Source organism: Nelusetta ayraudi, unplaced genomic scaffold (genome assembly GCF_046127955.1).
Source record: "Nelusetta ayraudi isolate G7.1 ecotype Tasmania unplaced genomic scaffold, CSIRO-AGI_Nayr_v1 ptg000146l, whole genome shotgun sequence".
Lineage (NCBI taxonomy): Eukaryota > Metazoa > Chordata > Actinopteri > Tetraodontiformes > Monacanthidae > Nelusetta > Nelusetta ayraudi.
In genome coordinates, this window is record NW_027466196.1 from 1,029,960 (window position 1) to 1,055,438 (window position 25,479).

The 25,479-nt window shown below is 45.0% G+C and overlaps 3 protein-coding genes across 5 annotated transcripts in view; 2 read left to right on the forward strand and 1 right to left on the reverse strand.

Annotated features, from left to right (window-relative positions):
- Positions 1 to 25,479, forward strand: part of hdac11 (histone deacetylase 11) — a 400,302-nt gene that overhangs the window by 339,218 nt on the left and 35,605 nt on the right. The gene's annotated exons all lie outside the window — the stretch shown is intronic.
- Positions 1,682 to 17,725, reverse strand: usp48 (ubiquitin specific peptidase 48). 3 transcript variants are annotated; one of them, XM_076013214.1, is made up of 28 exons: positions 17,568 to 17,725; positions 16,978 to 17,115; positions 16,413 to 16,530; positions 16,117 to 16,258; positions 15,428 to 15,555; positions 14,561 to 14,685; positions 14,291 to 14,399; positions 13,510 to 13,643; positions 13,320 to 13,405; positions 12,094 to 12,273; positions 11,605 to 11,742; positions 10,852 to 11,001; positions 9,753 to 9,953; positions 9,541 to 9,652; positions 8,872 to 9,011; positions 8,685 to 8,759; positions 7,848 to 7,972; positions 7,239 to 7,361; positions 6,930 to 6,991; positions 6,412 to 6,522; positions 5,854 to 5,984; positions 5,262 to 5,368; positions 4,930 to 5,037; positions 4,123 to 4,380; positions 3,833 to 3,958; positions 3,213 to 3,261; positions 3,091 to 3,117; positions 1,682 to 2,375 (listed from the first exon to the last, which is right to left on the reverse strand). In XM_076013214.1, the coding sequence occupies exons 2-28, from the start codon at positions 17,109 to 17,111 to the stop codon at positions 2,353 to 2,355; spliced, it is 3,222 nt and encodes a 1,073-aa protein (XP_075869329.1). In that variant the 5' UTR covers positions 17,112 to 17,115; positions 17,568 to 17,725; the 3' UTR covers positions 1,682 to 2,352. The 3 variants fall into 3 exon arrangements, with proteins under 3 accessions (XP_075869329.1, XP_075869327.1, XP_075869328.1); XM_076013212.1 differs by having other exon boundaries at positions 16,413 to 16,533; XM_076013213.1 differs by lacking the exon at positions 17,568 to 17,725 and adding an exon at positions 17,246 to 17,544 and having other exon boundaries at positions 16,413 to 16,533.
- Positions 19,637 to 25,164, forward strand: LOC142879771 (calcium/calmodulin-dependent protein kinase type 1-like). The gene is made up of 11 exons (XM_076013230.1): positions 19,637 to 19,748; positions 21,140 to 21,265; positions 21,375 to 21,449; positions 21,607 to 21,745; positions 22,142 to 22,265; positions 22,731 to 22,806; positions 22,895 to 23,007; positions 23,613 to 23,691; positions 23,783 to 23,870; positions 24,663 to 24,940; positions 25,077 to 25,164. The coding sequence occupies exons 1-11, from the start codon at positions 19,663 to 19,665 to the stop codon at positions 25,135 to 25,137; spliced, it is 1,245 nt and encodes a 414-aa protein (XP_075869345.1). The 5' UTR covers positions 19,637 to 19,662; the 3' UTR covers positions 25,138 to 25,164.

Below are 25,479 nucleotides of genomic sequence, written 5' to 3' on the forward strand. Positions count from 1 at the left end.
TCTGAACCTCCTACAGCACAGGAGTGGACCAGATCTTACTTTTATTGATAAGGTAATAAGTTAAATTAAAGTGTATTTAATTATGGTCGACCGCTGAGCTGGTCCGGTGGCAGAGTGTCTGCCCTGCGACTGGTAGGTTGTGGGTTCGATTCCCCGGCCGTGTCATACCAAAGGCTGTAAATGTGGTCCAATCACTGGGACTGATTTTGCGCTGTACTTTGTGAAGTTGCGTCCAATCAAACTGCATCAACACCTGCCGATCCGGGTTGACTTCCAGATGCTTCAGGTGAATTCATGCCTTCGGTCAAACAGTAGCAGGTTGCAGGAGAGGATGGCTGACTATCAGGACCCTCTTCTTACACTTTTCACGTCCAGGTCAAACAAAACATGCTATGTATTCAATATTCAGGGCTTCACCTGTCAAACCTTCTGTGTCTTGTTAATGTTAACGTTGCATTATGAACAAATTGTTAATTATTTGTGTCTGTGTTTTGCTGTATTGTGTTTGGACCTGGACGATGCTCTACTGTCACTAAAATGTTACAAGTTTGCCAAATGTCTTTTCTGGTGAGTTCTGTTTCACCTGCTTGTGTTTTGCTCTTGTTTATTGCTCGTAGCATCACACGAACACTCAGGTTGGTTCGCGCTCCAGGACCGTTTCAAGTCATGATGTCATCGTCCTGTGTATATATCACATGTAAAGTTGCCGTTATACTCAAAAGCATTCTGTGATTTGTTGCCTTTGTGTAGAATTTCCTTCTGTTACAGTTGGATCCGATATCTGCTGAGTCATCTTGTAACTTACAACCAGTTCATCCCTCCACTCCATTGATTGTTGCCAACATGTCTGACAAAATGCTGAATGTACAAGTGTCAAGCTGCCCTTGCTTTTTCTACATGTTGTCATGTACATTTTTAAATGTCCTATAACCAGATTTTATGTGATGGTCAAGCAAGTGACGAAAAAGAAAAAATAATAATCACGAGGTGAATGTTTTCTCGCTGGTCCTACAGTTGGCCAGTGTGAGGGAGGGGTTTCGACCAGCAACCGTTGCAAAGCTAAACCTGCAGACTGGGGTTTGCATGATGCATTTTACAGTGAACCAGTCTGGGCATGAAGACGGAGGACGGTTTCACAGCAAAACTGGTTCTACACACCCCCAGATCTCCTAACACGGAAATGCAGCGTTTTCACTGGACAATCTCCCCGCGTGTCAACAAAGCGTTTCTGAATCTTTCAACATTCAATAAATCATCATTTCAGGGCCTTTTGACTTCAGGCCTTCAAACCGAGTGGCCTGTTTCACAAAGAAGGTTTGACCAAGTCCGACATTAACCATCAACCATGAGTTGACGTAAGCTGATCTTGAGATTCGACCTCTTTTTGTTTGTTTACAGGGAGAACACACTGTTCTATTCAAGTGCGCACGTCCGCCACTCTTGTTGACCGAGTTTCCAGAGGGGAGTCAGTCGCACCCTCGCCGTGGCCCCCAGTCCCACAACAATCTGTCAAATAATCATTCCATTGAGAAAAATAGGAACATTTTTAGAGTTGTAACGTCATCATTTCACACCACACAAAATCAGAACAGACGTTTGACCACGTTCTCCTCGCGCCACATTCCGTCCGCTACGACTACAATTAAATGTTCATGTCATATGAAAAAGCCATTGGACGGCGTGATTTGAAAATAACTTTATTGTTAATAAGAAATAACAATCAAAAGAAAAAAGGACATTTTACCATTTGTACTCTTTGTCTCACTTCAAACTCTTGAGGTTTTTCACTTCTTCATCATCTGCAGTCATCAGCCTCCACAGACCTCGTAGCTATATATTCTCAATGCCACGTGAGGTAACTTTATAGATTTGCTGCTGTGTAGTGGTAATATATATTCTACCATAAATCAGTTGTTTTCTTGCAGTACGTAACAATTACCTGAAAACTGCAAATGAGAACACAAACTTCCATGTAACTGTATAGAAAGAGCAGAGTTTGGGGGTGGTCCATGTCGATGACTGCCACTGAGTGCTGACTTACACACAAAGTACTTTGTTTTCCTTCTGGGGTTGGGGAAGGGGCGTGGGGGGTGGGGTGGGGGGCGTTTAAATATCAAAGGCCAATCAATGTTCAATCTGTATGTGGAGAAAACAGCGGCAGTCACAGTTTTACTTGAAGAAGGCCTACTGAAAATATTCAAATAAAACAAATAAAAAAATAATAAAGCACTTATTAATATATAGGAACATTTGACAAATTCAGGGGGCGGGGTTTCAAGCGTAGCGTCGGAGCAGAAACAGTGCAGCAGCTCCTCCTCCTCCTCCTCCTCCTCCTCTTCCTCCTCCTCCTCCTCAGTGGCCCAGCAGCCCAGTGCCTGCACGGGGGGGTGGGGGTGGGGGCAAACATAAGTCGATCACAATGACGGCGGCAACTCCGACTCTGTTCAGAGAATTGATTCTTTCGGCTCGGTTCACTGAAGCTCTTTATGAGCTGAATGATGTGGCGCTAAAACCAATGACTGATGTTCTCCATATCAACGACATTAAACTGTCTATTATTTATACAGTCAACATGGAACACAGTGCTGTAAAATACCAAAACAGATTTTTGGTTGTTTTTTGTTGTTGTTGCAGTTGATTGTTTTATAAATATATACTTTTTCGTAGTTGATTGCACAAGATTGCTTTAATTTACGTTGTAGACGAAAAAATAAAATTCAATTCAAAATTCAAACATTGTGACGAGATAGAAATGACAAAAAGCAGCATTCAGCTAAATGTGTGTGTGTGTGTGTGTGTGCGTGCGAGGCCAATAGAAAATCACTACTAGAGCTGCTGGCCAGCCGTTATTACACAGCACACATAGTGCTACCCTATAACACTAACACTACAAATCCCAGAGTGCTCTGCAACACCTACACATGTCAATAAAAGCCTGGTGTACGGACGCGCTATGATTGGACGGAGTATTTTTGACAAGTCATCAAAGAGGAAAACTAGAAGACGCATCCTGGACAGCAGACAACATGGACATGCAGCGTTGTGCCTCCGTCCTCCTCCAACAGAGCAGAAAGACAGGTAGCCGCTCACCTTTAAATCCCTCCTCAGGCATCCCCACTGGAAAACACAGCAGAGGAGCCAATGTGAGACACTGAGAGGAGCCGAGTGGAACGTTGAGAGCAGAGTGAGGAGGGAAGCTTGCGACCACTCACCCTGATAGACGTCGTCCATCGCAGCGTAGTCTGAGATCGGCTCATCGGCCTGGGAGGAGAAAAGATACATCCCTGTGTTTATGATTCATGACTGGATGCAAGTGAAGGCGGGGACACCGACGCCAACGCCGGCTTCAAGCCGTTGCCGCTGTGTTTTCACGACAACCTCAGGCTTTTTATCATCAAACAAGCAAAAACAAAGATTTTTTTTTTTTTTGGATCTCTTCGATGTTAACAAGTCATCACGACGGAGGGAAGGAAGGGAGGAAGGAAGGAAGGAAGGGAGAGAGGAAGGAAGGAAGGAAGGGAGGAAGGAAGGGAGGGAGGGAGGAAGGGAGGAAGTAAGGAAGGAAGGAGGGAAGGAAGGGAGGAAGGAAGGGAGGAAGGAAGGAAGGGAGGAAGGAAGGAAGGAAGGGAGGAACGAAGGAAGGAAGGAAGGGATGAAGGAAGGAAGAAAGGACGGGAGGAAGAAAGGAAGGGAGGAAGGAAGGGAGGAAGAAAGGAAGGAAGAGAGGAAGGAAGGGAGGGAGGAAGGAAGGAAGAGAGGAAGGGAGGAAGGAAGGAAGGAAGGAAGGGAGGAAGAAAGGAAGGAAGGAAGGAAGGGAGGTGCTGTGAAGTACCTTGAGACAGATGATGCTTTCAGGGACCACGCCCAGACTGCCCAGCGTGGCAGCGTCTTCAGTCAAGCACTTCCCATTGATGGAGAGGTTCTGGTCAAACGGCGCCACTGAGAAGGCGTGCATAATCTGCACGGCAAAACAACCACAGTTTGAAAGCAGATCCAGCAGAGCTTCCCCTCCGGAAGTGCGTTTTATCAACTGCTGGCTCGCCACGCAGAACAAATCTGGGCGGTGACTTCATGGCGAGGACAGAACCTTGTGCAGGAAGCGAGGGCGGCTCCTCTCCTCACCTGGATTTTCAGTTCTTTCAGCGTCTGATTGGCCGAGACGATGAGCGCCTTCTCTCCCCGGAGTTTCCTGTGTCTTGTGCTTCGTCTGATGCTGCCCAGTTTGGTTGTGTTTGTGACGGGAGGAGGCGGTGGTGCAGGCGCTGCTGCTTCTGCTGCTGGAGGTGCTGCTGCTGCTGGTGCTGCTGCTCCTGCTGCTCCTGCTCCCCCTGGGGTGCTGCTGCTGTCATCCAACTTCAGCCGCTTGGCACCGTGTTCTGACTGAAGGACACTGGTGTGAATACAGATTGACAGCAGAGGCAGCAGTGCCACACACACACACACACACACACACACACACACACACACACACACACACACACACACACACACACACACACACACACACACACACACACACACACACACACACAGTCTGCCTCTTCCAGCCACTTCCAGCTCCAGGGAGTCACACACCAGCAAATGCCAACCACAATTATAATGATGAGGTTTACAGCTGGAGGCACACAAACTCGGCAAGCTCGGACACAAACTCTTCTGTGGTTTGCTAACGGCCTTGGGCTGACTGACTGACTGACTGACTGACTGACTGATTGAGTGGCTGACTGACTGACTGACTGACTGACTGGCTGACTGACTGACTGACTGACTGACTGACTGGCTGGCTGACTGACTGACTGACTGACTGACTGACTGACTGACTGACTGACTGACTGACTGGCTGGCTGACTGACTGACTGACTGACTGACTGACTGACTGACTGACTGACTGACTGACTGATTGAGTGACTGACTGGCTGGCTGACTGACCTGGATGAAGTCGGGGTCTCGCTCTCCGTCCACCCGCGGCTGTTCCTCCTTCTCCTCCTCTGCCTCTGAACTGCTGCCTGTAAGTTCTGGAGCTGCTTCTTTGATCATCTAGGCAGGGAAAAAAATAGAAATGATATATGAAATTATATAATATATATATACACACATATATGAGTGTTTGTGTACATACAAATGTATATATAGTATATACACATATTTATATACACATACATATATATGACAAATTTATACAAAAGTTCACTTATTGGCCTTTTGTAGACAAAGTCAGTTGTGTGTGTGTGTGTGTGTGTGTGTGTGTATCAGGCACCAACCCTTTTATCTTCGATGACTTTGCGAATGTAGACGGTTGCCTGCGTGTACTCTCTGAGGTCCCGCTGCTGCTGGAACAGGAAGCTCTCCCTGCACTCCCAACACAAATCTGGAGAGGGCGGCACAAAGCAGGCCAGGAAGTAAAGCACAGGCTCGGCTAGACTGCCACCGCACGACTTCCAGCGCCACGCAAGACAATTAGGGCCACAGGAAGAGAGAGAGAGGGGAATTAATAAAGGATGAATTGTTTTTTTCCAGTTTCCATTTCAAGAATAAAGTTGAAATTTTGTGAATAAATTTGAAATTTCGAGATTTAAGTCAAAATTGTGTGATTAAAGTGGAAAGGCTCTGCGCACAAGCCTAGTGGAGTACTTCCGTTTTCACCAGTTTCCTGTTTACTTGGACTTTATTCAGGAAATTTCAACTTCAAACTCGAAATGGAAACTTCAAAAAATTAAAAAAAATTAAAAAAAAATCTCCTTCCAGTAATAATTTTGTTTTCTTCTTCTGGCCTCAATCCTCTTTGGAACAACAGCGGCGGCTAAGAAGCAGAAACGTGAGCCGAGAGTGTCACTCAGCTCTTTGCATTCTTACCAGGCTGCGTGGTGTAGTGAGTGCTGGGGCCACTGGGGGCGCTCTCCTTGAAGCAGCGGATGGAGATTGGCTGGTCTACAATGAAAAGTCTGCTGATCACCTCCCACTCACTGGGCCACAGCAGAGCTACACTGTGCAAGACAAAACAAAAGCACAACCAGGGAGTTTAGAGGAGATGGGCCATACACACCGCATCCACACACACACACACACACACACACACACACACACACACACACACACACACACACACACACACACACACACACACACACACACAGCCAGACCCATTAGTATTAATGCTAATATTACAAGAAATGCAGGCTTATACAGGGTATTAGAAAGTGCAATGAGGGAGAAGGGCTTCCTCACTGTGGGGTCTCGCCAGACCAGAACTGAGCAGAATTCCGGCTTACGCACTTCACACCGTTCAACGGAAACACCTGCACCCAGTACTGGTGTGGAACTTTTAGAATTTTATTTTGAAAAAAAAAAAAAAAAAAAAGTCCCGGGAACGCCGCTCCGGACAGCCGGTCAGTAAGAATCAAGCGGACTCACTGCTGGGCGTCGCCGTTGATCAGGGACTCGTAGGTGAACATGAAGCCTCCGTGAGGACACAGGAGGAGGGTGTTTCCCACGTTGGACACGGGAGACGACTTGGTGGGCCTCCTGGAGCCACAGGTCAACGCCAGGAGCCACAGGTCAACGCCAGGAAACAAAGCAACCGAGGTTAGAGGGACAGGGCTGCAGCACATGATCGCAAAGACCACGTGGAGATGTGACAACTTTGATGCAAATAACCTCAAAACACAGAAGAGAGATAAAAAAAAAAAACAAAAAAAAACATGGTTCTGACTGTCTGACTATTGACTCACTGAAGGCATCAAAACTCCCTATGAACACACATGGAATTATGGAAACAATAAAAGCGTTTTATACTGAAATTCTTCCAAACAGCCTCCCTCCATAAAAAGCATATTGAGAGTAACTGAAGGTGTTTCTCTGGCTCATATATGTGATGCCTTCAGTGTCTGTCTGCAGTGCGGGTAAAGTTGCAAAGATAAAGAAAAGCACACCTGATGAATTTTCTCCATTCATCCACAAAGAAGAGGGGAACGATGTACAGCACCTCTGTGTCCTGCCCAGAGAAAGATGGGAGAGGTTTGTCCAAGCTGAGCTGTTTCCATCACCAGTGCTTATTATGGCCATATTTAGGTTTGGTGCAGTTCTAAGGGGTGACGGAAACGCAGCTGGTGTTGGCGACCGCACTGGAATATACGCTGCCACTTGGAGCTTGAACACACTGACTGTGAGTGCAATACGGCACATGGCAAATTGCACGAGGTGTCCAGAGTCTCCTATCAGTCGAGGCTCCAGGTTCCTACCGGGGGCCATTTGGCGAGCGTTGGTCGGTTCTTCTCGTTGAAGAGGTTGAGCAGCTGGTTCTTCTGGTCCAAGGCCATCATCTTGCTGACGGCCTCGTTGTCCTTCTCCTCCTGCTCCAACGTCTGGGGAGAAAGGATTGTGTTAGAGAACAGGATGTGACCACGTGTCACTGATAGGTCACAGGACATGGTTTGTCAAAGAGAAGCAGTGGAATCCCATCCACTGGGATACAACAAGAATGCACAGTAACTGCAAACGTCCTCTTTTAGACGCAATAGAAAGTTATTTATAGCAGAGCATGTCTGTCGCACACGCAAATTCAAATCTTGCTTTTTATCTGGCTTCTTAGTTTTCTGTACATGCTTACAGATATTTTATTTTTATCTACATCTTCAGTTAATATAATTATTTTTTGTTGTTGTTGCTGTAATTATGCAAATGTCCCCATGGTGGGATCAATAAAGGTCTTCTTCTTCTTCCTCTTCTTCTTCTTGTAATACAACCATATGTGTCCCGTCTTTACTTTCATTGTTTACTGAGCACTATGGGAGCAGGCAGGGTGAAGGTTGACTGCGGTGTCAATGAGACGGAGGAGCGGTGAGAATCACCAGGCACTGATGACACGACTGCCGCTCCTGGGTGAACTCCGGTGCTTTGGGAAAGTAGGCCTGGAGTTTGCTCCACACTTCAGGAGAGACCAGCTTGCGTTCGGGCTCCAGGATGCTCAGGCCCCCTGCAGGCAGGCAGGCAGGCAGGCACGCACACACACACACACACACACACACACACACACACACACACACACACACACACACACACACACACACACACACACACACACACACACACGGTTAACGATACATTGCAGTACTCGCCAATACCGAGTACCTCATGAGGCCAATACACACGATAGAATTACTTTGAATTATTTTTTTTTTATATTAGATTTTTATTTATTTGTCCACACTCAGCATTTCTTTTTTCCTGTTACAGCGTTTCTCAACTGTTGCGTCGCGACCCAAAATTGGGTCGGGGGACTGTTTTTTTTGTGTCTTCTTTTTTTATATATATTTTTATATGTACTTGTGGAGAAAATGTTGGCCATTTATTGTGCAGGACACACAATTCAATTCAATACATTTCAATAATTCTGTGGAAGAAATTTGCAACGCAACTTTATCACAAGGAAGACGTCATATAGACCCTTCTTTTACTCCATAGAGCTGCACACTGTTTACTTGTGTACCCTGACTTTTGACTTATTCTGTCGTTGTTTTTTGTTTGTGTGTTTGTTTTTTAACCTAAGTAGTAGAATAGAGGAAAAAAACCGGAGTCAAATTCCTTGTTTGGCCTGCACAAACCTGGTGTAGTTTCCCAATTTGGGATCAATAAAGTTCAATCTAATCTAATCTAATCCAATCTAATTGGTGCTGATGAGCCAATACCGTGAGTGCAGATGATGTCCTCATTGAACGTCTTCATTTCATCCTCCTGGCCTTCTAACAGCTCCGCTCCAAACTCTTCATTGAGGAGACAAAGAAAAAGAAAAAAGGCCACACAATGAAAGCAGTGAAGCAGACGTTGCTTGCGAGACAGACAGCAGGACAGAGGGAACGGCTGCGCTGCTGAAACCTTTGCTGTCAGTGTGTGGTCCCTGTCCATTGGTCTGCCCATTGCTGTGTTTGGTCTCGTGTTCGTCCTCCTCCAGCTGATCCAGGGCCAGCTGCCTCCAGCTGCGCAGGGACGCCTTGCCCACCCAGTAGCCCTCGCCACTGACACACACACACACACACACACACACACACACACACACACACACACACACACACACACACACACACACACACACACAATTATTATAGATGAAATAAGGATTTAAAAATGATGACTTTTTTTTTACATTTTCATGGAACTTTTACATTTTACGGCTTTTATAAAAATCTGTGTTAAAGTCATCACACACAAGATTGAAGCTTTGAAGATTTTCATTTGTCACATGTCGCGTTACACGGCAGTGAAATGTTGCCTGTTGGGCCTGACTGTGAATGACGAGGAGTGAAGAAGAGTTGAAAAAGGGAGGAGTAAACTCTACATTTCACAAAGTTAAAAAGCCTTTAAAAAGTGGCAGGTGCAGTAAACTACTCTCATCTAAGTCTCTACATGCTGTAGTTTAGCTCTTTGCAGGCCTTTAATGACACTCGTTCCCTGGTCAAGCTGCTAGAAAGGCAACTTGTGCCGCTGCACTGCTCCACTACTCCAGTGCTCCACTACTCCACTACTCCACTGCTCCAGTGCTGGTACCTGAATGTGCGTTTTACGAGGTTGGACACTTCCTTGTAGTCCTCGTTGAGCTGGTTCTTCAGCCGCAGCACTCGGCACCTCTGACTGACGCACTCTCGACACAGAGACGAGCCTGTGTGTGCAGCCGCAAGAAAACAAAAACACACTTTTAAGATGTAAACAAACCTTCTTGTTCGCATCTCAAACGGAGGTTTGGACCCGGCGCCACTCACCGTCCAACCTGGGCCCGCCGCTGTAGCGCTCAAAGAGGAGGCGAGCGGCTTTGAGGGAAACCCTCTTGGACTCGGCCACTTTGTCCAGGTGCAGTTTGCCGTGTGAGCACAGGAAGAGAGTGTTGTCGATCTCCTTGGTGGCGGTGGAGTCGTCCAGCCACTTCTTCAGCCACTCCAGCGGGATGAACTCGTACGGCTCCCCTGCGGAGGAAGAACAAAGCCACGTTCAAACGGAACCGCCGGCTCGCCCCGAGGAGGAGGTCAACAACAGGGTTCTGAAGCCACGACTGCGCTACCAGTCAAAGGTTTGGACGCACTGGTTCTGATGCGTTCTTTCTCCACTGCAGACAGACATTGAAGACGTGAAATACATACAGTACCAGCCAGAACATTAGAACCTCCTGAGAAGGTTGTTGTTTTTGCCCATGTGTGAACTCTTGTGAGCCAACAACCCAACACAGACTTTCTAAAGGCTCAGGAGCCTTTTGCAGGGGTTTTGGATTCTTTGGACTCTTTGAAGCTACAAAACTGAAGCTTTTCACAGTATTCTCATTTCCTGAGTTTGCGGCTTTGTGCTTTTAATAAGCTGAAAATTTTAATCAGCAAAGTTACTACAAGGAACTGCTTGAGATGATCAATAAAAGGTGTTGCTTTCATCTTTTATGTTAAATTGCCAAAATAAAACAACTTTTACTGGATATTCTCATTGTTCGGGTGGTGCCTGTATGTGAGCAAGACATCTGTCATTATGCAGCAAAGACTTCAGTGACTCTAAAGATGCTTTTTATGACAGGTGGCCATATGGAAGACTTTCAATATAAAACGTGAGTTCTTTGACGCTTTGATTGTTCCCTCCATGATTCCATGTGACGGAGTTCTGATGCCTTCAGTGGGAAGCTGCAGTGTGCAGTAGTCACACATTCAATTCACAGTGCGAGTCCAAACCGTTGACTGCTAGTGTGCGTCCACTGTCCTTTTTCATACAACGTTGTTCATTTTAACCTAAACATAACATCAAATATGTAAAGACGCGTCTGTGAACTGGTGTGTGTGTGTGTGTGTGTGTGTGTGAGAGAGATCAGGGAATGTTTTTACCGACCGTCTCTTGCAGGTAAAAGCTCGTAGAGCTCCTTCACCTCCTCATGCTTGGCCTTGCCCTTATCCACGCTCTGTTTTCTCATGTGAGCCATCTCACTGCACCACTCCTCAAATGTGTGGTTGTCTCGATCCACCAGCTTCTGGAGGAAGGCTGGCCAGCCGGCACGGGGTGGGCGGGATGGAATAGAAGAAGGGAGAGAAAGAAAGAAAGAAAGACAGGGGGAAAACAATGATGCCATGAATCGACTTTAAATCCAAATCAGATTTTTTTTTTTTTTTTTTAGTGGTAACGATGTTAAATGGAGGAAAATCGGAAAATCGATTTTCCTCTTTGATGCTTCCGGGTTGGCACCTGCTAAATTATTTTTACAAAGTCGGAAATCGAGTTTTCAGAGAAAATAAATAAATAAAAAAATTGGGATTTTATTTTGGATGAAAACGCCCAGCCTCGACGTGGGTCTCGTCCTCCGAGGCTGCTGGTTCAGGAATTTCAGACACGTGACCTCATTTCCAAGTTAGCCGGTGCGCTAACTGTTTCCTCTAGCTTGGTAGTGCTAAGCTAAGCTAGGCTAGGCTAGCACGAGTCAAGCAGATGCTTCTGGTGTGAATTGGAGGTAACTTGGAAATGAGGATCTGTCTCCAAAGTTCTGAAGCAGCCATTGGAAACCTGCAGTTGTGGGAATGTTCTTTATTTTTGAGGCCACCCTGTTCATTTCCACTGGAGTGAACTGGAGTGAACTGGAGCTCTACTCACATGGCACCTCAACAACGGCGCCGGAGGGGTCTGAGTGCGTCTCGTCTTGAACTTTATACACCAGCATGTAGGCATTTCTGGAGCAGTGGTAGCCTTTACTGCACTTGGGCTTCCGTGCTTGGGACTTCAAGGTCTCAGCTGGGGCAGAGAATTTCAGGAAGACAGTCAACCACGACCACAACAACAAGTAAACTCTGGTCACATTTTTTTTTTACAAAACAATGTTTATTTTTTATTTTTTTATATCTCCGATAGCAAACAGCTCCAGAGAGAAAGAGATTTGCATGCACTTCCACTTTATTCTAATATCCTGAGGGTCTGCATCAGTGGTTCTCAACTGCTGGAGACTCAGGACCCACATTTCCTTCACCATAATAAAGCCACAACCCAAATTTATCCCACAAAGTTAAAACCGCTAAGCCCACTTCCTGTCAGGTCTGGTACTGTCAGGCCGTGACTCGCCCACCACTCCTCCAGTGAGCAACTTACCGATGTCTTCCTCGATGCCCAGCTGCAGCTTCTTGCCTTCCATCTTCTCAATTTCCTCATCGTTGAACTTGTACCAGTCGCCGGTGCAGGCGTCTTTCACGTGGGCGATGTAGTGACCCGAGTAGGCGCTGATGCCCCGGTGGATCAGCACGGCACTCAGCTCGTACATGCAGCTCTGGTCTGAAGCAATGGGGCAATAAAGTGGGGGGAGAGGGGAGAACGTTGTACTGACTCGGGATGTTTACGATTACACATTCACACAAACGCAGATGAAACATTACAAAAGGTTCACGGTACATTTCACGCATTTCCACACTGCCTGTTGTGCTCCTGTTGTGGGCCACACCCACTCTGACCGAGCCAGCCACAAAGTAACGCAGTAGAAAAGCGAGAGGCACCAGCTGTGTGTCCATCACCCCTGGAACTGAGCAAAGCCTCAACATGGCCATAATAGAACCTGGTGATGCAAACAGCTGCACTTGGAAAAACCTCTCCAGTGTGACTGAAAGGCTTTGACTGTCATGAGGTGGCAATTCACACCGATGCACGTAGAGGAATACCGCCCGCTGTCAAACCGAGCACTTTCAGTCATCCAACCACCAGGGGGCGAACGCAAGGTTAAGACTTCATTAAGCTGCCGGAATAGCCAGCGAGCAAATCCTGCAGCAGCGGCAGGAAGTGCAGCAGCCTCAAACGATTGAAGAGAGAGAGAGAGAGACAGAGACAGAGAGAGAGAGGAGAGAGGGACAGAGAAGGAGAGAGAGAGTGAGTGAGAGAGAGAGAACAGAGAGAGAGTGTGAGAGACAGAGAGAGAGAGGGAGGGAGGGAGAGAGAGAGAGAGAGACTCGGTGTCGGCAGCAGACAGTGCAGCACGCTGGGTTCTCCTGCCAAAACTCTTTAGGCGTGTTGTAGTGATGCTCCTGTTGCTCTTAGTATGTTCCTGTTCTAAACAGGCTTCATCTTTTCCCATTGGTTTGCACTTAAAGAAAACTCTCTGCAGGCATGAGTCAGCTGTGTTGCCCTGTGTGCCAGGTTTTTGCCACGTCTCGGCTCAATTTCATGTTTGACCTAACATGATGAATAATCGTGGTTTTCAATATCTAAACTAAAATAATGGTGACTAGCATTTTGGCCATAGCCCTACGCAGAAGCGTGGTGACGGCTGGAGGACGTGGCTGGTGAGTCTCCACTGTGCGAGAGGTGCACACTGCTCACACTGCTCACACCTTGTTTCCCATCCAGGAAAGGTCCCATGTCCAGCTGCTCCGGGAAACTGATGAACGTGTTCAGCTTTTTCTTGTGGCCCGTTTGTCTGGAGGAAGACAAACACACCCGAGTTCATGCGCCACACACACACACTGCAACACACTGCGAATTCAGCTCAGTGCCTCTCCACCACCGAAAGCCTGGGCTGACCTGTCAAAGACGAAGCGCATGAGCTGCAGGTTGAGCGTCGGGGGGAGGCTGTTGAGTTTGATCCTGCGGGTGGCGCTCTGCTTGCCTTGGCAGCTTTCACAGAAGTAGCGGTTCTCGCCGTCCAGCTTCTCCTCCTGCAGGGTTAAGGGTCAGAGGTCAACACGAGGGAACACGCACACACACACACACACACACACACACACACACACACACACACACACACACACACACACACACCCCTGTCAGGGGTTTCTGTATAAACTGTTTATACAGAAAGAAAGGAAGGAAATTATTATTCCAAGATTTTTGATTGATTTTTGGATTACACACACACACACACACACACACACACACACACACACACACACACACACACACACACACACACACACACACACACACACACACACACACACACACAGGTACTCCCAAATAAGAGGGGGAAAAAACAACAACAAAAAAACGAAATTATTCAAGATAGAACCTACTAATAAGTCACACAGTATAAACAAAGTAGTTAAAAGACCCACATGCACATGATTGTGCATCAGCATAACTGCATATACAGAGTTGTAAATAGACACATAGATAAATAAATAAATAAATAAAAGTCGAGAATAAAATAAAGAAAAAAATAGAATAACAGGAAGAGGAAAAAAAAACACCCAAAAAACAAACAAACGAACAAACAAATCAAATATCGATTCAAGAAAGGAAGGAACTACATACTAAAGTAACATCATATAATAATGTGTATAATAAGAGAGAGAGTGAGAGCTACCTTGAGGAACTCAGTGACGCACTCGGAGAGGTTCTTGTGGCCTTGGATGTTGAGCTCCAGTTCATAGAATCTGGATGGAAGTGCAGAGGAGCGTCCGCACTGGTTACAGCTGCACAACAGACCAACAAAACACAAGTGGGCTATGGAAAGCACTTGGAACGTCACAATGACACAAGCCTCAGTGCGTGCCGGGGCTTGGCGTCCACCAGGTCTTCCTCATGCTGCTTCTTCCGACAGGTGTTGTGGGGAGAGTGTGTCTGCGGGCCTTACACTGTGACGTAGGAGAACTGCCCACAGAACTGCTGCTGGATGACATTCTGAAGGTTTGCATTCTTCTGCTTGGACAGCGTGTCCTCCAGTAGAGACAGGAAGAGTTTAGAGAACTCCTGGGCATCCTGCAAGTGAAAGGGCTGAGGTGAGTGCGCCGTCACTCATTTATTATCATTATTTTTCCCAAATGTATGGATGAATAAAGGTATTTTTCTACTTCTTAGAGCATTAACTAAGTATTAATGGTTAAGTTTGAGGTCAACTTTTCAGAAATTCCCATCAAAGATGAAACAAAAAGGAGATTTCCCTTGGATGATTTGATGCTAGTTGACGAGGCTACTTAAACCATGGTTACATCCCAGGTTGCAGCTGAGTCGCTGCCAGAAGAATCCGCAGGTCGATCAAACCAGCAGAAAAGCAGAGAGAGAATCTCAGCTTGCATTGACAATGAGAAACACTACGCTAACCAAGCTATGGTATTACAAATACAATGTATGCTATTCACGCAGAGGATACAACCAGATGAAAAAGCGCAGGTCAAATGACCACAGTATTCACAACGTCAGCGTTTGTCCATCAAACCCATTTCCATGATATTGTGATTTATCTCTAAATCAACTCAAGTGAGCGGGACAACATGATTGGAGGACGTTCTGCTGAATTTAAATGATTTCCTTACATTTTCTCATGTAATACTGATTTATTACATCAGAAAAGCCAACGTAATTGATCCACTACTAAAATCTAGAGATTAATAAAAATACCTGCAGCCCTACGGGGTTGCTTGATTATCCAATGCAATGCTAAAGTGTGAAGCGTCCCTGCTAACTGCGGGGGCGGTAGACGACGAGGCACTTTGTGCTTTACCTGCTGCTGTCCAGTGTCCAGACCAAGTGCTTTAACAAGCCCTGAAGGGTCAATGTACTTCCTATTGCTGTTCTGCAGAAGTGCAAACAAATATTGCAGATGTTCACAGATGGACTGCGGTTCATAATCTGAAAAAAACAAAACAAACAAACAAACACAAAAACAAAACAACAACACAGTGTTGAAATAAAAATTTGAGACAATCGTACAACAAAGTGGAGAGTTTTCTACACTGCACTAAAAATCATAGTTTGCACCTTTTGTTCTTTTTGTTTCTAAGAACTACTAAACATTTAACAGTGGCTTTCTTACTGCCAAATCTTTTGAGAATCGTATGAAATTGCTGGCAAGTTCTCTTGTGCAGTTTGGCAAGTATTTTAATTGTAATATTGCTGTCAACTTGACTGCTCAACAGCCACAATTGGATTCAATAATCATCAGTCAAGACATAGAAAAGCTTATTTTGGACTGCAGGGCAGCTTTTATGTCGATTACAAATGGGATTGCTTTGATCGCATGCATCAGTTGTGCGTCTGGGAGTTTGGATTCTCTGTGGCTTCTGCTCAAAACAAGAGGACGAGCGTAACATTTTGCAGGAAGTGTTTGCACAGACTTGTAACTAAAACTGGCAAACAAACAAAGATACTTTTCAAACGCATGAAACAACCAAAGCGTCGGGGATTTTGTACCTGACTCGGTGTCGTGTGCCTCTGCTCGGGAGTTGTGACACTGATAGACGCTCCTGCGCAGTTCCAGGTTGTGGAACCACACTTGCAGAAATGTATTGACGTAACATGTCGCACCCAGGTTGGTTAGTCCAACGAACGTATTCTGCAACGGGTCACAGACAAGGAAAACGGGAAAAGATGTACAGAGATAAGTTGTATTCATGATGAGTCACAGGTGACAACATTTAACAAATCAGCCGCAACAACGGTGTCATTGAAAAGTAAGATGTCGCAAGGGCGAGCGGGCGAAAACACACCTTGTCCCTCCGCTCGGAATTGGGATCGTCGATATTGTGGAAGGTGTTTTCATCGATCTCTCCCAGCCATGCCTGTTCACCGATTGCCACCAGACAGTTGGGATTCCCTTTGCAGTTCCTTCTGTCAAATTCATGTCAAAATCAGTGAAGCACGATTTATTAGAGCCGTCCAAAAACTGAAAAGAACCAGCGACACTTTGAATTGAAAGCCTGTCATCAAGTGTACGGTCTCAAAAGACAGGTCAAGATCAGTCTAAACATGGCATAGTATTTTCATATTACACGAAGGATTGTGACCTTTGGCATTTAGACCACCAATCCGTCAAAACTACATTGCTTTACGTTCCTTTGCAACGACTTTAAGTGCGGATCTTTATGACGAAAGTGTATGATGTTATTTTGCATGCTATCACCACCTCACCCAGGCTTTAACTACACATCAGCATCATATTTCGGCCATGGCCATAAGGGTCTTAATTTATCTACAGAGTGGACTGGTAATGCATTAGACATTTGCAAAAGCCACCGCAAGGTTCAAGATGATGGAAATGTTTTGACACTGTACCTGCAAGTTCCCCTGTTACAGGCAGGGAGATTGACGCGATATGCGAGGTCGATGTGCTCCTGCCCGATGTCCTCTGGTTTCACGCTTTCCACCCAACGCCAAGCCGCTTTTTCCAGCTGCAAGCGAGGAGCCATGGCCCTAAGATGTATCGCAAAAGCACTCAGTCAAACATTAAAAAAAAAAACGACGAAGCAAATGTTCACCAATCTAGCGCTTGTGCTAAACTGAGCTCCTTGATGCTAATGCTAAGCTAACAGACGCAACCTACCGTTAGCTCAGTGTGCTAACCTAGCCTAGCAGGCTAGTACTAGTCTAGTACTGACGTCGCTGGCCTTTTTTTTTTACAGTTACAATAAGGCTGCACCACGCAATCATAATCGGAGTAGGGAAATACAATGTTTTCAAATTCAAAAAACATACAGTATGTCGTCAGCAAGGACTACTGTTGTGCTATTGTTCACTAGCTGGCTAGTTAGCATGTAGCTTAGCCCGAGCCGCCGGCTGCAGCGTCAGCGGGACTGCAAATCTGAGGCTACTTGACGTTTAAACGTAGCGATTTATTGTACTAGCGATAAATATATTTTCCCAACCTTTCATTCGTGCATCTACCTCACTGAAAAACAATGTACTTGTGCATTTTATTCAAGATTTGTTTTAGATTTAGCGCCCCAATCGTCAGTTTATATATTAATTATTTTCTCCGCTCAACTAGTCGAAACGACGTAAACAAATGGCGTCGATGACGCTCTTTGTTGTCATTGGCGGAAGGGAGGATCGAAGGCGGAGAACCTGGACCTGCTGGGAAACCCACGGTGGAACCTCACCCCCGTCGACCTGCGCGTCAAATTGAATACCCAGAGTCTGTCAGAGTCTTGTCTTTGTGAGAGCAGAGAACAAACAAGAACAAACAAGAACAAACAAGAACAAACAAAAACAAACAAAAACACTTTGACGAGTTTTGAGTATTATTCATCTATCTATCTATCTATCTATCTATCTATCTATCTATCTATCTATCTATGTAATTTGATTTAGAAACATAAAACAACGCGAGTTCTCTATGATTATAAGTCAGAACTTCCCCTAAAATAATTAGGCAAGGAAGTTAAGTAAGTAAGTTGATAAATAAATAAATAAATAAATAAATAAATAAATAAATACATAAATAAATAAATAAATAAATAAATGTGTGTTTTTTTTTGTTGTTTTGTTGTTGTTGTTTTTTTTACATATCATCGACTACAATTCCAACGGAACGCGTCAATCTCAAAGACGTCTTTGTTCAGTAGTTTCTCGTCAGTGACTTTGTAACTCAGCATTCTTGTTGTTATTCATCCTCGCAGCCGTGCTAAAAAAGACAAACACACCCACCCACCAGTACTGTACAAGTTGCAGTCTTGCATTGGGTTGGATGGATGAGACACGAGGCTCCTCCCACTTCCCCTTGCAGAGCTCCTCCGTGTCGAGAGTCAGTCAGGTACCTCCAGGATACCTCACCTCAAGCATCTCCTCGCTCCCAAGGTAGGTTTACACTTTGAAAAAAACAAACAAACATCCATTACATCATAGTGACAATGAATAAGAGACTCAACATCAATGTAATTGTGTTACATAAAATGTTCTTTTTCTTTTGAAAGCCTTCATTTTCCCAGAGGAAAACTGTACAGATTAGAAAGTCGTGTCATATTATTCCAACGTAATACTTTTGCAGTAATGTTTGAGTGTTTTTTCTAACGTGGTGCACTGTTATGAGACAGACATCAACTTTTTTATTATTATTATTATTCTATTGTGTTGTTTATTCTGTGGAGCATTTCTAAACGGTCAGAAAAGTAGAAAACTAACAGAGCATGGTTTTATGGTTTTGAGGCCACTTGTGAACAGTCACATAATGTCTAACATGCTGTGTGTGTATATGTGTGCACGTGTTTGTGTGTGTGTGTGTGTGTGTGCGTGTTAAAAATGTTCTACTTAGATTCCATTCCTTAAACTGCAGGTTCCTAGAAATGGAGCATTTTAAGATTTTTTGCTGTAAACGAGGAACCGCATTATTGATATAAGATTGAAAAAAAATCAAATCAAATCAAATCAAATCCTACTGCAGCAGTACTGTCGGTATTTATAAATGATTCAAACCGAGAGGAGATAAAGGAGCAACTTTTCAATCTCTACTTAAGTGCGTCCCTTCTCAGACGCAACGGCAGGACGGCTGAGAAGATTAGCCTTTGCTATTTACCTCTTTAATCTTCGGCCTTTCTCAATCTTGTGCGGCCGACGGGAACAAATGGGCTTTAGGCAGAGGAGGCTGACCTCAGCCATGCAGCTCATGCAACTGTTTATGTAACGGGCACACGGGTCGAGGAGGTCTGGAGGGGCAGGAAGGAGATCCCGCTCACCTGCAGTTACAGGTTCAATTGGGCCGCTTCGGGAAAAAGTTGTTCAACTGAACCTCACAGGAGAATTACCCCGAACTCGCGTTGCAGATATCTCTTTATGTGTAGGATCAAAGGTACATTATACTAGTAGGTAGCAAGAGGTCCAGACGCCATAACCTCAGTGGACAACCTGAGCTTCTGTGGGGAAAACTTTTAATAGCAAGGAAAATCAGAATCTTGTTTTAAAAAAAAATAACTGGATCGACCGCCGTCGTGTCCCCCAGGAGTCTGCGGCAACGTGAGAGCCGGGATGGGGCGGAAGGAGATCGTTTGCAGCTGGAAGAAAAGCGTCACCAGCATCAAAGATGTCTTTGACTTCTTGGGCAAAATGGGCTCGTGAGTAAAAAAAACTCTCAACTTTATTCAGCGTTAATCGTCGCCGATGAGCGGCGGGCACATTTTTAAATGACCTGTTTTTGAGGAGGATAACCCCCCCCCCCCACCCCCCACTCCTCTCTCCCAGATCTTGTTTTTTCAATGGAGCCCTCAGGTTAATGTTGTCGTGAATGAACCAGCAGACCAGCAGTCCTATCACTTGCATCTATGATCTATAGAATAAACAGAATAGAGTGAAATAGAATAAAATGGAATGGAATGCCTTTATTTATCCCACACATGGGGGGAGAAATGCACATAGTTACAGCAACGTGGAATGCGGTGCAATAGAGAAGAAGAAGAAAAAAGAAAAAGATATTTGAATGAAAAAGAAACATGGCAGTGAAATAAAAGGAGATCAAACTATTGATAGAACAAGAAAGCACGGTTTGGCCGGCACTGACGTCAGAGCCGCCGTGCGGGAACATCCTAGCACTACTTGATGATTGGATTAGCAGTGTGACGGACTATATTTGTGAATGAGGGGACAGGGTGTGTGAGAAAGAAGACAGGATGCAGGTGGAGAGCGGAGCGAGAGACGTGTGGCTGTCGAGGGCTTAGCCACGCGCCTCCGTTATCAGTGTGTTCTGTCGGCAGTGCGGGTGTTCTCAGCCAGGGATTTATTCACCCTGCACTCGTCATGTCGCTGGAACAAAGCTGAACAGCACCTTGAACAGCCTGCTGATACAATGTAGCACCTACCTACCTACCTACTGACTTCGAGCAGTACCCGGCTCAGTCAAATATTGTATTATTAATATTGGCTTTGGCTGCCATAAAGCTGTGATATTATTGCTGCAAGTATTGTTGCATTAATTAAATAAAAAAAAAAAATAAATAAAAAAAAGACTGAAGTACAATTCAGAACTGGTACTTTCTTACTTTTGCTTGAGTAAAGATGTTGTGTCAGTACTTTTACTTTGACCAGAGTGCTGTTTTTGCACAAGTATCATTGTTTTTTTTTAACTTTAGTACAGAATGTGAAAACCTTTGCCACCTCTGATCATTAAGAACAAAATCACAAGGGACTCTGCAGAAGTTCAACTTGAGCCTGTGAACTTTGGCTTTGGTAAAAGCGATAGAACAGCTCACACATGGCATGGTGTTGTAAATACACTCACCAGTCGCAGCGTCATGAGAACTACACTTTAGAGTCAGTCTAAGACCAAATCCTGGATCTTAAACGGACAAGTTAAGATTGGAATTCATCTTGAACTAAAAGCTCTTCTATCAGTGCTTTTTGCAGTGCTTTTTGGGCGACTTTAAATATTTAGCACTGCGCGTCATTCTTGGTTTTCTTTCTTTCCTTCCTTCTTTCCTTCTTTCCTTCTTCCGTCACTCTGCTCACGCAGGGGATCTTTCTCCGAGGTGTACATGGTTCGAGAGAAGGACACTGGGAACCTTTATGCCCTGAAGTGTCTCAAGAGGAAGCACCTGGCTCACAGCAACCTGGAAAACGAAATCCGCGTGCTGAAAAGGTCGGTCAACCTCAAGACACACTGGTCTCTAACGGGTTACACTGCAGTGACTGCAGTGTAACCGCGCTGATATATCCATGAAACACATGTTTGCCTGGCACTCTTTCAGGATAAAGCATGACAACGTGGTGGGGCTGGAGGACTTCTATGAGAGTCGGAGTCACTACTACTTGGTCATGCAGCTGTAAGTCCAACTCACACCCAACCCCTTCAACGCCAGAACCCTTCCTATTGTTCTGTCGCCGTCCCGTCGCTACGGTCCAGGTTGAGACGGCTGGTGGGAAAAGATCAATTTTTTTTTCTTTTCTTTGCTTCAACGTGTTTGTGCGTTCCGTACACAGAGTGTCTGGCGGCGAGCTGTTCGACCGCATCCTAGACAGAGGCGTCTACACTGAGAGAGACGCCAGCAAGGTCGTCCAGCAGGTGCTGCAGGCGGTCAGCTACCTGCACGAAAACAGCATCGTACACAGAGACCTCAAGGTGAGAGAGAGAGACACACACACACACACACACACACACACACACACACACACACACACACGCACACACGCACACGCACACATGCACACACACAGATATCGATTAGATTGGATCATTAGATTCAACTTTGTCATTGCACGTCAGTTAGCATCCAATCAGAAGTGCTGAGCATTGAATTCAATACAAATCTACAGTATATACACATTATATAACACACACACACACATATATGTATATATACCAGCAAAATCACTGTGACGTACAGTGGTTTTTGCCATGATAGCTGTCATGTGATCTGACTCGGCGTCCCCCACTCTCTCTCTCTCTCTCTCTCTCTCTCTCTCTCTCTCTCTCCCTCTCTCTCTCTCTCTCTCTCTCTCTGGTGTCTCTGACCAGCCGGAGAACCTGCTGTACTACAACACGGATGAGAATGCGAAGATCATGGTGAGTGACTTTGGTCTGTCCAAGATGATGGAGCACGGTGTGATGTCCACAGCCTGCGGCACACCAGGATACGTGGGTGAGTTTGTCATTGTGCGATTGTTTTGCGTCGAGCCCCCCCCGTCATCATGGTTAGATTAAACTGCAACTTAATGGATCTTAAAAATGAATACTTGTATATATATTTTCAAGGGATAATATGACCTACTTGACAAAGCCATCATTACCAAATCACTGCGTGTAAATCTTTGTCATATTGTACAGATTGTACAGATTTGTACAGATTACAATATGACACAGTGCTGTACAACGTGTCAGATTACAATATGACACGTTGTACAGCACTGCGAGCCTCCACGCAGTGCTGTACAACGGTGCTGTTTGAAGTGGACACTCCCTCTGAAAGAAATAGCGCTCATATATTTATATATTTATATACATTTCATATATTATTACACCTGTGTATAGGACAATGGAAAGTGGGTGTCTTCTTCCTCTGCTGGAGTCAAATCATCACTGTTTTGCCTAATGTGTGATTGTGTAGCTCCAGAGGTTCTGGCCCAGAAACCCTACAGCAAAGCAGTGGACTGCTGGTCCATTGGCGTCATCACTTACATCCTGTGAGTTTTTGCCCTGTAAATGCACTGCACAAATAAAGCACGGCTCACTGACTTCGACCTGAACCGTTTTGTGTCCTCTGTGCGGCAGCCTGTGCGGCTACCCCCCCTTCTTTGAAGAGAACGAGACGCGACTCTTCTCCAAGATCATGAGAGCAGAGTACGCCTTCCACTCACCCTTCTGGGATGACATCTCTGACTCAGGTAGTGGCCCGGGGTGGATGAACGTTCACTGCTCAAAATACCATTGACCAATTTCCTCTGGAAATAATGGCCTGGCTTTGCAGCTTCTTAAAGATCTAAGAGGGGTTCGCTGTTCTTGTGAACGATTCATCTCATAAAATTTAACTTGTATCAAACTTCTGTTACAAAGCAGTACTTGCCATTCTACCGGTACAGGTTTTAAAAGAGTAAGTTTGCTGTTTCCCAGGAATGCAAGTTACCAGGACTTAAACAAAAAATGGAAAGACTTTAATCTTTTATTTTGTAGTAATGTGTAATTTCTCTGTCCTTTCCAAAATAAAGAAAGAATAATAATTATAAAAAAAAGAAAGATCTAAGAGGGTTTGTAAGAAGGGTTGAGCTCTGACAGGTGGGCTTCTTACATGGCTTCCTATCACTGCTCTTCTGAAGATGGTTCCAGAAGAAGCTCTTTGGAGGAGCAGTGCAGCACCGCTGTCCACCCATCCATCTTCTAGACCTTCAAAGTGTCTTCAAGACCACCCTGTGTAATACTCAATGTTCTCATATGTTGCTCACAAACATATTAAACATGTGTACGTGTATGTGCACCATCTGTCTGTCCACAGCCAAAGACTTCATCAGGAAGATGATGGAGAAGAACCCCACCAAGCGCTTCCTGACTGAGCAGGCCCTGTCGCACCCCTGGTGAGTGTCTGTGTTCTGGCCGTCAGTCGAGCCTCCAGCGCACACCTCAGCTCTGCTCCAGTGGCTCAAAGACATAACGTTGTGTTTGCAGGATTGCCGAGAATGCAGCGAAAGACGTAGACATTTTTCAGTCTGTGTGTGAACAGATGGAGAGAAACTTTGCCAAATCCAAGTGGAGGGTGAGATATTTCTCTTGATTAACTCTGCAGTCACACTGTGAGGTTCCTGACATGCACACCGAGACCTAAGTATTGTCAAAACATTCACTTTCAATATTGATTTGATTTGATTTGGTTTGATTGATTGATTTATTTCATAAACATGAAAGAAAATGAGAAAATAAAAGGGATACAAAAACCAAAACGTACGAAAGAAAAATGAACAAAAATAAATAAATGAATTAATTAAGAAAAATAGGATAAGTAAACAAACAACAGTGAAATATACGTTAAAATAATGTTATTCATGTCCGAAAAGGGGTAGGAGGAAATATAAACTTATATAAACCCCTAAACTCAAATAAATATACAAACTTATGAACTAAATGAAGTTTATACAACTGTACAACAAAACAGAAAACAACCAAAGACAACTCCAGTGAGAAATAATATATATAGTTATAAAATAGTGCTGGAATTCAACTGTAAGAATACTGGAGAAATGATAAAGTCTATATAGATATAATAGTATAATATAGTATAATATATATATATATACTAAATATTATATTTTTGTACTTTATCTGAAATACAAAAATATTGCCTTGAGTATAAATGGGTATAAATTCAGAAGGAGATCCTTGTCATTGTATATACTGAAGTCATGGCTGCATTTAAAAGTTCCAAATAATGACGTGAGGATCCATCAGTGTGACGTCACATATTGCAGCATTTTGCAACGCGTAGCGGCGAGATGTTGTGCGTTCTACAGCGTAGCGAGTCAAAAGGTGGCTACATTTCCACTTCCAACAGCAAGCCTTCAACGCGGCCGCAGTGGTCCACCACATGAGGAAGCTGCAGTTGCCCCAGAGCGAGCCCTGCTCGCCGGACACGGCGGCGCACTCTCCCTCTCAGCGTGACCTCCGACCTCTCGGACCCGGCGCCCCTCAGGCGCCCGACCTGGATCCCAACGGCAATCCTCTCCACGCCCACGACTATCTGTCACGCGCGGACCCCGATTCAGGCGGAGACGGCGCCAAGGACGGCAGCCGGTCCAGTTTGGACGGCGCCCTCTTCAGGCCGGCAAAGAGGTGAGTTGGACGAGGAATAAAGAAAGAGAATTTAAAAAGTGCAAAGTGAAATATGAGTTGGAAATATACAAACATACAAAGCGTGAGTCAGTTCTCTGTTATTCCAATGAACATTGGCTACAATGTGTCTTCGCAGTGACGCTGCGGCCCAGAGGAAGGAGCAGCCGCTGCAGTCGGGAGTGTGCTCTGTCATGTGATTGGCTGTCGGCCCTCACGTCACCTTCGCGTAAGCCACAACCTTCCATTGGAAACAGACATCCTTCTGGTTGGCCCAAACCAACGTGTTCACGTCCTTCTGCTCATTGTCTTCCAGGTTTGCACTGGCGCCAAACATCTGCTGCTGCTCTGCCCTGCACTCTTCTTCTGTGGTGGTCTGTCTGCCAGCCAGGGAAACAATTTACTATTTATGCAAAGACATAGTCAGGCTGTTAACACACTTGCTGAAAACCAATCTTATGCTTTATTATATATATATATGTGTATATGTATATATATATGTATATGTGTGTATCCCAGTCAATGTTTCTCCAACCACCACT

Bases quoted from the DNA above. Each gene is read 5' to 3' on its own strand.
- usp48 (XM_076013212.1), bottom strand. From the start codon at position 17,111: ATGGCTCCTCGCTTGCAGCTGGAAAAAGCGGCTTGGCGTTGGGTGGAA. The intron at 3,959-4,122 runs GTGAGGAGAGGA...TTTGCCGTGCAG, and splicing joins TGAAAGAACTGAAAATCCAG to ATTATGCACGCCTTCTCAGT. The intron at 2,376-3,090 runs GTGAGCGGCTAC...CCCCCCGTGCAG, and splicing joins GCCTGAGGAGGGATTTAAAG to GCACTGGGCTGCTGGGCCAC.
- LOC142879771 (XM_076013230.1), top strand. From the start codon at position 19,663: ATGGGGCGGAAGGAGATCGTTTGCAGCTGGAAGAAAAGCGTCACCAGC. The intron at 21,266-21,374 runs GTCGGTCAACCT...GCACTCTTTCAG, and splicing joins GAAATCCGCGTGCTGAAAAG to GATAAAGCATGACAACGTGG. The intron at 22,807-22,894 runs GTGAGTTTTTGC...TCTGTGCGGCAG, and splicing joins GGCGTCATCACTTACATCCT to CCTGTGCGGCTACCCCCCCT.